General features: G+C 42.2%; 1 protein-coding gene across 1 annotated transcript in view; it reads right to left on the bottom strand.

Annotated features, from left to right (window-relative positions):
- The window catches only part of RNGTT (RNA guanylyltransferase and 5'-phosphatase), a 340,835-nt gene extending 335,132 nt beyond the window's left edge, over nucleotides 1-5,703 (bottom strand). Inside the window, exon 1 of the mRNA XM_004766922.3 lies at nucleotides 5,411-5,703. Coding sequence (XP_004766979.1) covers nucleotides 5,411-5,474 — 64 coding nt within the window. The 5' untranslated portion in view covers nucleotides 5,475-5,703. The remainder of the gene's footprint in view (nucleotides 1-5,410) is intronic.
- Between the last annotated feature and the right edge of the window lie 6,744 nt (nucleotides 5,704-12,447).

The raw sequence follows: 12,447 nt of genomic DNA, 5'->3' as shown, positions 1-12,447 counted from the left end.
GGGAGCCTTCTTCTCCCTCTCCCTCTCTGCTCATGTGCTATCTCTCATTCTCTCTCTCTCAAATAAAAATAAAATCTTTTGAAAAAAAAATCCCTGCCCTCAAAGAGCTTACACTCTATTGGGGAAAGATAAACCATAAACAAGAAACATAATAATTAAGTAAGTAATACAGATTAGAAGATTCTCCCACTAGACCATCTCTCCTTCTCACTTTTGTCTCAGAGGCACAATCCTGTTTCCATCAGCTCCTCCAGGCTTCACTTTCCTTATCCAATGTTAAAAAGTCCACAGCTGATCACCACGGTCAGTCCCACTAAATACCCTTAACCTCCCTGATCCTCCATATCACTCAGCCATACTTAACCTAGAAAAAACCAGACCTCAATAAACTCAACCACCTGACTTCTTTGGGCCTAAACCTATACAGCTCAGAGCTCGCAAAGAAAAATTTCACCACAAAGCAGATGGCTGACACCATAAACTATGTCTAAGTCATCTCCCTAGCCCTAAGGACTAACACAAAGTACTCTAACACAAAGACTCTCAAGTATTTGCTGGTAAAATGACTCCAAAGTCACCATCCCTATCACAATACTGTTTCATATTACATTCCTACAGTTAGTTTCAAGTAAGTTCTTCACACATAGTAAGCACAGTAATTTTATGTTGAATAATCTCCCTTTAAGAAATGAGAATTCTTGTTTTTTCAAAGTGTTCCCCTAAAATCTATCACTCATAAGGTGAATAAAATAATTTTTCAAAAATAAAACTTGGCCCTATCTCCAGGAGCTCTCCCTCATTGGAAGTCTGATTTAATCAGAGAAAGTAACTTCATAGTGGAACAGATTATATATATAATTAGTACCATCTTCTTTCTGATTCAGGAAAATTATGAAATCTAATACTACTGAGATGTATCCTAATGTTCACATTGAGAAAATATAAACAGCCATAACACATTTTCCTAAATACGCCAAATACTAAGGAAATTATACAATAAGCATGGATTACTTCAGTGAGTTTAAGCCTCTGCCTTTGGCTCAGGTCATGATCTCAGGGTCCTGGGATTGATCCCCACATCGGGTTCTCTGCCCAGCAGGGAGCCTGCTTCCCCCTCTCTCTCTGCCTACCTCTCTGCCTACTTGTGATCTCTATCTCTCTGTCAAATAAATTTAAAAATCTTAAAAAAAAAAAAAAAAAAGAAAGAAAGAAAATAGGAGGTAGAAAGTAGAATGTGAATTACTCCTTATTTTTCACTAAAGTTGCAAGAATATAACTAGTATTTTTTACTCCACCTACTGTAAAACATTGCGAACCTGCATTTCCAAAATATACAATGCGGTATGAACACTCCTAGGAGAGGCAGAGACAGAACTTTAAGGGAAATTTACAGAAACTTATCAAGAATCATACATTGTGGAGCGCTTAGGTGGCTCAGTGGGTTTTAAAGCCTCTGCCTTCAGCTCAGGTCATGATCTCAAGGTCCTGGGATTGAGCCCCACATCAGGGTCTCTGCTCAGTAGGGAGCCTGCTTCCTCCTCTCTCTCTCTGCCCGCCTCTCCGCCTACTTGTAATCTCTGTCTGTCAAATAAGTAAATAAAATCTTTAAAAAAAAAAAAAAGAATTGTACATTGTGTTCACTGTACTTTCTAATAAGCATCACAACCAAAGCAATACTGATTACTAGTAAAAATCCAGCTCAATTATCAGGAGGCCTAGGGTTCTGTCCATGGATCATAGTTAATCTGATAGATGAGCTTAGTATCTCACCGAACCACAATAATTAAAGAGTCTAATTTTGGGAAGCCAAAATATTCCAATACAATAATAAGGAAAAGCTTAATTCCTGGCCCTTAATTCCCAGCAGAGGGAGAAAAAAAGGCACACAACTCTATTTCTGAGAGAGACCTAAAGCTACCTGGAAGTCAGCACCTTACCTGCTGCTATCTACCCCAAGTCAGTGCCACACTTGTTCTATTTAACAATAAGTCAGTGTTCTGATCTTTGTCACTGCCAGCCTGCACATTACATTAGAACTCTGATATTTAAACAATTTTTCTAACTCCAAATTAAAAAATAATCACTTTGGCAAGAACTTTATGATCTTGTTTTTCTCACAAATCAGCGTAGCAGATAATTCTAGTGAAAGAATCCAGGAAACATGCTCCAAGCTAGAAAAGAAACCATACATCTGGGATCCCTGGGTGGCTCAGTTGGTTTAGCGTCTGCCTTCAGCTCAGATCATGATCCCAGTGTCCTGGGATTGAGTTCCACATCAGACTCCTTGTTCAGCTGGGAACTTGCTGCTCTCCCTACTTGTGTGCCGGCACTCACTCTCTCTCTCTCCCTGACAAATAATAATAAATAAAATCTTTAAAAAAAAAAAAAAAAGAAGAAGAAGAAGCCACTGATCTAAATCTAGAGGCTTTTCCATAACTCCATAGAAAAAAGCCACATGTAATAAAGAAAGGATTCACTACAAAGTTAGAGATGGTAAGGGGAGAAAAGTCAAAACGGCCTACAAAGAAAAATGTAAAGAACTGTGACCAATTAATTTGAATAAGTACAATGATTACCAAGAACAACTGCTTTTATTACAAGTGAAAATGCATATAAAAACGGTTAGAGTTGTGGCACCTGGGTGGCTCAGTGGGTTAAGCCTCTGCCTTTGGCTCAAGTCATGATCTCAGGGTCCTGGGATCGAGCACCTGGGATCTGCCTGCCTCTCTGCCTAGTTGTGATTTTTCTCTCTCTGTCAAATAAATAAACTCTTTAAAAAAAAAAAAAAAAAAGGTTAGAGCAGGAGTGTCTAAATGGCACAGTCACTTAAGCAACCACCTCTTGATTTCAGCTCAGGTCATAACCTCAGGATGGTGAGATTGAGTTCTACACCAAGCTCTGCATTCAGGAGGGAGGCAGAGGCTGCTTGAGATTCTCTGCCCCTCCCCTTGCTTGTATGTACTCTCTCTCTCTCTAATAAATCTTTTTTAAAAAATGGTTAGAGCATGAAGAAAATTTTTTCATTTTTCATTAAAGACATTTCCTCACCCTAAGACTTGCTTAGGTTATCTTTCAGTATTATTTTTAGCCATCATTGATATGGCTCTACTTACTAAGGATTTTATGTAAAATGTGGGGAAAAAAAAAAAACCCTGACAAAGCAGGAGAATTAGGAACCTGAATTTTTTTTTTTTTTTTTTTTTTTAAAGATTTTATTTATTTATTTGACAGAGAGAAATCACAAGTAGATGGAGAGGCAGGCAGAGAGAGAGAGGGAAGCAGGCTCTCTGCTGAGCAGAGAGCCCGATGCGGGACTCGATCCCAAGACTCTGAGATCATGACCTGAGCCGAAGGCAGCGGCTTAACCCACTGAGCCACCCAGGCGCCCCAGGAACCTGAATTTTAAAAGGGCTCTTGGGACACCTAGGTGGCTCAGTTAAGCGTCTGCCTTGGTCTCAGGTCATGATCTCCAGGTTCTGGAATCAAGTCCCACACATCGGGCTCCCAGCTCAGCAGGGAGTCTGCTTCTGCCTCTCCCCTAGCTTGTGCTCTGTCTCTGTCTCTCCCTCTCTCTTAAATGAATTTAAAAAAAAAAAAATCTTGACAAACCATAAGAGACTCTTAATGTCACAAAACAAACTGAGAATGGCCGGGGGGAGGCGGGTAAGGAGAGAGTGGTGGGGTTATGAACATTGAGGACAGTATGTGCTATGGTGAGTGCTGTGAAGTGTGTAAACCTGGCGACTCACACAGCTGTACCCCTGGGGCTAATAATACATTATATGTTTATAAAAAAACAAAAAATTAAATTTTTTTAAAAATTAAAAAAAAATCTTTAAAAAAAATAAAAAAGGACTCTTTCAACAATTTCAAATAACTAGTAAGACATACTATAGATATATACATAACATGTAATCATAGTTCACTACAAAACCCTTTAATTTTTGTTGCAAAATACCTTCTAGAATCAGCAGCAAGTTGTAGTTCAAATGTAAATCATTCACTCCTCAAAAACACAGTGTTAAGAAAATGAAAAACCAAGCCACAGACGGGAGAAAAAAAAATTTAAGCATATATCCAACATACGATTTGTATTTACAATATATAAAGAAGTCTAACAATTCAACAATAAGATAAAAACCCAATTAAAAAATCAGTACATGATCTGGACATCTCACAGAAGATATGTGAATTGCCAAGAAGCTCACATACACCACAAACCACAATATGACTAAATACCTATTATCGTGGGTAAAATTAAAAAGACTGACCATACCAAGCCTTGGAGAGGATATGAACTAAACAGAACTCTCAGACATTAATGGTGGGAATGTAAAATGCTATGGCTTTTAAAAAGAGTTTGACATTTTTTTAAAAGGTTAAACATACACCTACCATATGATCCTTTCCTCTCCTAGAAACTGACACAAGAGAAATGAAAGCATATATCCATACAAATTACTGTACAGGAATGTTCATAGCAGGTTAATTTGTAATAGCCAAAAACTGCAAACAACCTAAATGACTATCAGTGAGTGTATGGATAAACAAATGTGCTGCATCCATTAACAATGGACTACTACTGTTTGTATGTGCAATAAAAAGGGATGCACATACAAACATACAAGAACTTGGATAAATCTCAAAATAACAATGCTGAGCAAAAGCATACAGAGACCTTCCCCCCAAAACAAGTGTATGCACTGTATGATTCCATTTTTTTTTAAGTATAGAAAATGCAAACTAATCTATGACAGAAAGCATGTAAGAGATTGCCTGAGGAGGAAGGGATTACAGGGGGCAGTCGAAACTCTTGAGAGGTGATCGTTATGTTCACTGTTTTGATTGTAGTGATGGTTTCATGGGTGTTTCACTGGAAGTGTGTCTGTGTATGCGGCATTTCTCACACAGCACTTTAAGGTTTGTTGTGTGTCAAACTCAATGAAGACGCAAAAATTCACAACAAAATCGTTTTTAAAAACCAAACTCCAGTCAGTGTCGATCCATTTCAGCACTGGGAAACTTCCCTCTCCTCTCGAGCCCTCCATCTCAGGACTGACACTTGTCCCTTCCCCATCCGAGAAACCTGGAAGGTTCCTAAACTTCTAAGCTTCAAAGTAATGCCCGCTGTGCTCTTGGGCCCCCAGCTCCCGCTACCCAAACCTCCTGTCTACTTTCGCGTTCGCAATACTTAGTCGTCCTGGAGAGTGACACGGGCCCCCACCCACCGGCCCACCCCTCCAATCACTTTCCCAAACACTCAACCACGAAGCTTCGTCCGACCGAGCACATCTCGGTCCTGAAATACCACTAACAAGCACGGATCCCCACGAAAGCTGCGCCCCTCACACGGCCCACCCACGGGCCCGCGGATATGCAGGGACTCGACCACCACCCCCGTCCGGGTTACCTGCCACCGGCTGGCCGCGCCGCGGACAGTTCAGCCACCGTGGTGGGATCTTGTTATGAGCCATGTCTCGGGGCCGCGCAGAGGCGCCCCCTCCACCAACGTTCGCCGCGCCAACGCCGCCGCCTCCTCGCGGTCGGCTCCGTACCGAGGGTCCGAGGCACCCGAATCCCGGCAGGGGTCGAAATCCCAGCAGCTCCTGCCCGGGAAACGTCAGAGGCGGCGCGCCACTTTCATTCAGGATCAACTCCACCACTCTAAGAGAGCCCACAATGCACTGCTACTTCCGCCCCTAAAGGCCCCGCCCCCTTCTTTCCGAGGTCAGAGGGAAAGACGGAGATGCTGGTTCAGAGGGACGGGAGGGAGTTAAAGCCACGGCGAGTGGGAGGGGCGCGTCTTCCATTGCCCCGCCCCACCGAGAACTCCCGCTCGCCCTTAGGACGGCTTCGCGCAAGCGCGGGTGGCCTCGTACCGGTTCCCGCAAATGACACGTATTTTGTATTCTTCCCTAGTCAGCAGATAGACACCCCTGAAGATGTAGAGAAGCCAGCCCTCTTTCCAGGCGTAGACTGATCCGCAGCTTCCACAAAAGCATCTGTTTTAGTGATGAAAGTGTCCTTCCCACCACTGTTAACGACCTAGAGCCTGATCGCCCTTTTTTCTGCCCAGCTTGGCGTCCCGGCAGGATCTGAGTTTGAGCTGAAATTTGGGAAGTTTTCCTTGACATGGATCAGGGAAACAAGCTTTAGAGACATTCTAAGGGCGAGAAGTTGGAATGCCAGAAATGACTTTCTCTTTGGGGGCGCGGGGGGGGGGTACTTGTAAGGATCCTTGAAGTATCTGAAATTAATCCCAAAATGGTTTTCTAGAGTTTTGTTTGTACATTTCTGGAGCAAATTTTCCGAGTACTGGGGAGCATCAGGGGCTCCGTGTCTCAAAGTTACTAACGTGTATAATTGGCAAAGGCGGGAACACAAAGGGATGTTCTTTGCCTTACCGAACAAATGGTCTTACCCTTCGAGTTAAACAGGAGTGATTGGGAACGTTTTATAAACTCCGTCCTGTAATAAGACTTTCTGTAATTACTAAAGTTTTAAACATAAAACTGGATAATGGAAAAATTAATTGTAATGTAGCAATTTGGTTTTAAAGACCAATACTATATTTGAATTATAAGATTGTAAGTTTAGTGGGTGGGTGGCGTATACTTTAAAGTGGGTAGGTGGGCCTGGACCCTCTCAGTAAGACTCAGAATTCTCCCATAAACAGAGAGGTCCTGAGTTCGGTCTCACTCCTGGTCTGCCCTGCTGTTACAACTACTGAGACCTTTTTGTAAATGTGTCACACCTCTCCTGACAGGACAAGATAAGGGTTTCCTTACCGACCAGCAGTGTATCTAAATAATTCTCTTCCCTGCTGACAAAGTAAAATGGATACCCTGCCCAGAGGGGTGAAGTGTTCAATCCCCCAAATCTCTAGGGATGGAAAAGGTGAACCGAATCCTGTGATAATATCTCATTTGCCCTCTCTGGGGATGACTCCCCTTGGAAAGCATCCCCCTCACACACTCTCACACACACACAGTCCTAGGCACAGAGAGAGCTTCCCAGAGGCTTCATGCCACCCATGAGCAGCTGTAATTGGTTGTAAGTCATCAGTGTGTGCTTAAGTTTTACATCATTATCGTTCATGCCCTCTCCATCCTAGAGCAAAAGGACCTCATGGCTCCCTTCTGCCCCACAAAAGACAGTAGAGTAGGAAAGTGGCATCCAAGTCACTGGGCAGTTTCTTACTAACAGGAATCTTTCTCTTGATGTTTTTCTCTTGTATTTCTGTCTATATCACTCCTAATCCCACATCTCTGCTTTTCCACAAGAGGAAAAATAGATGCCCACAGAAGGACCAACATGACACCTCCCTGGTTTTCTAGAACTCCCAATCTACCCTCATAAATAGGTCTTGGCCTCCTCTTTATCGCTTCTTCATGGGTGAATTCTTCCCTCAAACATCCATTTTGCCAATAAGGAAATGTATAACTAACTAAAAATAAGATTGAATTTTCCCTGTTGACAAAAAGCAGAGAACTTTTCCCCCTTGCCTTTTCCTAGAACATTCTCTTCAAAAAGCTTCCGTTTGTAAATTCTCCCTCATCACTTTGATGGGTGTATAAATCTTTTTAACAGCTAAATCGGCCTTTTGCCGGTCTAACCAAGCAGGAATGTTTTTCCTTAGGTCCTAGTAGCCATCTCAGTAAACAAGAAGGAAGATAGCACTCTTATCTTCCTGTCACCAGGGGAATTTAGCCTAAGGTGACCTGTTCTAAGCTGTAACTACCTGCAAGTCAAAGAGTTAGAGAAAGGTTTGTTTAGGGGATTGTCTAGGTGGCTCAGTCATCCTGGGTGGTTCAATTGCTTACGCATCTGCCTTCTGCTCCGGTTGTGATCCTGGGGTCCATCGTGATCATGATGGGATTGAGCACCTTCCCTGGGGCTCCCTACTCAGGGGGGAGCCTGCTTCTCCCTCTCCTTTTGCCTCCCACTCCCCCTGCTTGTGTGCGCGCTCTCTCGCTCGCTCTCTCTCTAACAAATACATAAAATCTTTTTTTTAAAAGTTTGTTTTTCTTTCAAACAATGGCAAATAACTGACACAAGTGGCCATGCCCATTACCAAATGAATTTAGAAAGAACTAAGAAAGAATGTATAACAAACGGTACTGCCAAATCCTCCTTACGTAACCACTGGTTACCATTTATCTTGGGAATATGTAATCTATATAGTCTATGTGTTTGTCTATAGAAAAGGGTGAGTTTTTTTTCTTTTTGCAGTCTCATTAAAGGAATGCCTGTGTCCTAATTGCAGTCTGGTTTAATGTGTATCCAATGGTAAAACTGTGTTCTTTCTTTTCTACACTTGTGGAGAGGATTTCCTGGGTTGACAGAAGATTTTATTCCTCATTTTTTCCCCAGTAAGTGTATATGCCTCACTGGACTATTAAAGACTATTACAGAAACACTCCTCTGAGACAGAGCAGTGCCCCCTCAAGCCTTGCATTAGAGTCCAGTCTCCTGCTGCACACATCTCTATGAATGGCTGATGAAGGGCCAGTTCCATTCATTCCGACAGCCAGCCCATCAGGATGCTCCTATTCAGAAGCTAGCAAAATGTCAGTGAGAAATACTCCCTTTTTTTTATCAATTCCCATCTTCCCTAGCTTGCAGGGACTAAGTTGATGCCCCGTGCCTGGCTCCCTTTTTCATTCTGGTGATCCACCAACCTCCACCTCCTGCTTGTACTTTACCAGCTATAGTACATAGGAGAAATTCAGAAAGAGACCATGTTGAGTTAAGCTTGAGCCAAAGAGGAACATGGGCCACATCTCAAATAGAGGTTTGGGTTCTAAACTCAGGATATGGGGCAAAAGAAGCCAAACTCCGGCCTGTCCTCCACTGCTCTTTCTTCATTTGAGCAACAAATGAAGTCACTGACTGGCGTTCACGGTCTTGTACACGACAGCAATCTTCGAACAATAGACTCACACTTTTCCCAGCCAGAGTCTCCTCTCTGAGCTTCACTTCTTCCTCCAGGGCATAGGTTCAGGAAGAACAATGAGTAGCCTCTCTCTCTCTCCTGTGGGCCTACACAGGTACAGGTAAGTTCCTATGAGTTAAATGTGGGTACAATATGACTTGTTTGCAGTCAAATTCATACCCACCAACAGCTACTCTAATGTTGTAAACCGTAAGAGGTTGTACTGTGAAATTTCTTATTCATACAAGCTCCTTCCAAGGCCTAATTAGGTATTTGTCGTTTTGTATTTTTAATCTTTTTTTTTAAGACTTTTATTTTTAAGTAATCTCCACACCCAACATGGGGCTTGAACTCACAACCCCAAGATCAAGAGTTGCCTGCTCTTCCAACTGAGCCAGGCAGATGCCCCTATATTTTTAATAGTTAAGAGGACCATTTAAGTTGTATAAATTCAGGCTCGTTATTAGTTTAATTGTGGGCAAACAAAGAGATATGTTGAAGTCCAAACATTTAGTACTTCAGAATTCCACCTTATTTGGAAATAGGATCTTTATAGAGGTAATCAAGTTAAAATTCGGTCATTAGGGTGGACCCTACTTCAATAGGACTGGTGTCTTGTGATAAGGGGAAATTTGGACATAGAGACAGGTTTGCACAGGAGGAAGTGGATGTGGAGACACAGGGTGAAGACAGGCACGTGACTAGAGGGATGTGTCTATAAGCAAAGGAATACCAAGGATTGCCATCAGATACCAGAAGCTAGAAGAAGCAAGGAAAATTCTCCTCTGGGGCTGTCAGAGAGGGCATGACCCTGCCTACAACTTGATTTCGGACTTATAGCCTCCAATTGTAAGACAGTACATTTGTTGTTTTAAGCCACTTGGTTTAAGATACTTTTTTATAACAGCCCTAGGAAACTAACATAAAGACCTCCCAAAACCTGGGTCTCCCCTTGTTCCAACCCAAACTTTCTGGATCTAAGGCTCTTGGAGCCAGTGTCCTCTGAACCAAAGTCCCTCACCTTAGGAAAAATGCAGACAACTTTTCCCAAGCCCTTCTAATTTTTTTTCAAATTTTTATTCAAATTCTAGTTAGTTAACCTACAGTGTAATACTGGTTTCAGGCGTAGAATTCAGTGTTTCATCACTCTCATACTCAGTGCTCATCCTAACAAGTGCCGTCCTTAATACCCGTCACTCATCTATCCCATCCCCCACCCACCTCTCTCTCAACCCTCTCAGTTCATTCTCTACGGTTAAGATTCTCTTATGGTTTGTTTCCCTCTCCCCGCCCCTTTCCCATGTGTTCATCTGTTTTGTTTCTTAAATTCCACTTACGAGTGAGATGATATGAGACTTGTCTTTCTCTGACTGACTTATTTTGCTTAGCGTAATACAGTTCCCAAAGCCCTTTAAAGAGAAATTTACCTGGTACACTCTTCAGCCTAAAAGTCTGTTCTAAAGAACTCAGACATGCAGTCATTAGTACGAAATCACTGATAAGAGCACTGAGATCTTCAAAGGCAGCTTTAGGTATTTCTTCAGGAGGCAAGCATTAATTAATTCCAAAATTAATAATTTTAGAGTGTCAGAAACTGAGACAAAGTATATGCCAGCATCTCTGTAGTCCTCACTGCCTAGAGATTTACTGTTCCTTGACATGGCTCCTTCAGCTCTCTACTGATCATTGGTCACACTGTGGGAGAAAGACACCCCTTTTATTAGGGTGGAAATCCTATTGCTCAGGCCTCTTCACTCTGGGTGTACCTCTAGCCAATCCTCTCCCAGGCACAACAAGGGATCAAGGCCCCCGGTACCCAAAATCTAGAGTCTGGAGGAATGTCCAGTACCGTCCTCCACTAAAGCAAACTGTCCCACAGGGAAGGTTTAAAAAAGTACATGTGGCTGGATAATGTTGATAAGAATTAAATAAATCTTTAGGGGTTGATGACAGAATGGATGTATCTTATGAGGGAAGCATCAAAGATGACTCCAATCTTCCTGTTCTGATTAGGAAGGTCTCCAACTTTCTGACCAGGTCCAAGACTCCTGAGCCTATTGTTTCAAATATAACAAAGAGCATGAAAAATGTGTACATTGGATCATCTCTTTTGAATGATGAGAAGTTAAATGTATTTGAGTTAAAATATGGAACTAGAATTCCCAATGTTTTTTCTGCAACCCAAAATTGAACCGTGTGTGGCCACTAGATGGAGCAAAAAACTAAGTAATCGGGTATTCTACTGTTTGTTGATGGAGAAAGTAGGTCAGTGAGTCAGGTTCTTGAGTTATGTCTGTGTGTGCCTGTTCCAAAGGTTGAATTTGGCCCTGGTTCACCAAATTCATAATAACAGGTCAGTCTAACCTACAAGATGATTAAATAACAACGACTAGAGGAGTGCCTCTGCTGTGCAATTTATATAATTTCTTTCAGTGGAAAATATGAAAGATTAGAAGGAAAAATAAGAAACTGCTTTCTAAACATTACTGTCAAGTCATGATGGTTTTCAGAGATACAAATAGCAATCTGCTTCTTTGTGCCATAAAAAACTTACTGCTACTTTAAATTATGCAGAACCTTGCCTGCCTTCCAACTTACGAATAATAAAATTTTACCTGTGAATTGTGCTTTACCTTGCATGGAGCGCTCAGAGATTTTCCGATTTGAGTTATCCTCACGGTTCCGTGAGGTAGACGTTGCTATCATCTCCATTTTACTGATGGGGGAACAGACTCAGAGAAGTTCAGTAACTTGCCCAAAGCCTCACAGCCAAAAAAGCCCAAGAATCAGGCTGTAAGGTGGAGAGTGAAACGGGAACCTGCCAGCCGTCTGGAAGCCTTTGTTTCTCATCTGAGCACTGCCTCCAGGAGAGGGAATCACCCTTAAAGAACAGATTTTTTTGTTGTTGTTTTTCCATTTGAAAAATGATTAAGTGGCCCTTAAAGCAGGATGCTTTAAACTTAAATGCACTCAATCCCAGGGATCCTGTTAAAATGCAGACTCTGGTTCAATAGGTCTGGGGTGGGGCTGAGAGTCTGCATTCTACCATTCCTCGGGCTCCCCTTGATGCTCAGGCTACCAATTGGAAGATGACAATGTAAAGCCTTTCTATTGTGGAAAGCGAGTAACTAACATCTGCAAGGGAAAATACATCCCCAAACTAAGAAATGGGCAAACCATAGATCTGCCACGGTGCCTGCAGTTTGAAACATTCACTGGTAGCTGTCTATTTAAAAGGAACTCAATTGCTTGGTATTCATCTGTATCTTGTGCTTCTAGATTAATCGGAGCCAATCAGATTTCATGGAGGAATAAAACTTTGTTATTTCCAGTTATCAGACACCAATATATCATGTCGTTTCCTTCTTAGATCAATTGTTTTTTATTCTTTTTTTTTAAGATTTTATTTATTTATTTGACAGAGATCACAAGTAGTCAGAGAGGCAGGCGGTGGGGGAATGGGGGCAAGCAGGCTCCCTGCAGAGCAGAGAGCCTGATGCTGGGCTCTATCC

Source organism: Mustela putorius, unplaced genomic scaffold (genome assembly GCF_011764305.1).
Source record: "Mustela putorius furo isolate JIRA1106 unplaced genomic scaffold, ASM1176430v1.1 tig00000166_pilon_pilon_pilon, whole genome shotgun sequence".
Lineage (NCBI taxonomy): Eukaryota > Metazoa > Chordata > Mammalia > Carnivora > Mustelidae > Mustela > Mustela putorius.
The sequence above is the reverse complement of the archived record's forward strand: the minus strand, read 5'-3'. Positions and strand labels throughout refer to the sequence as shown.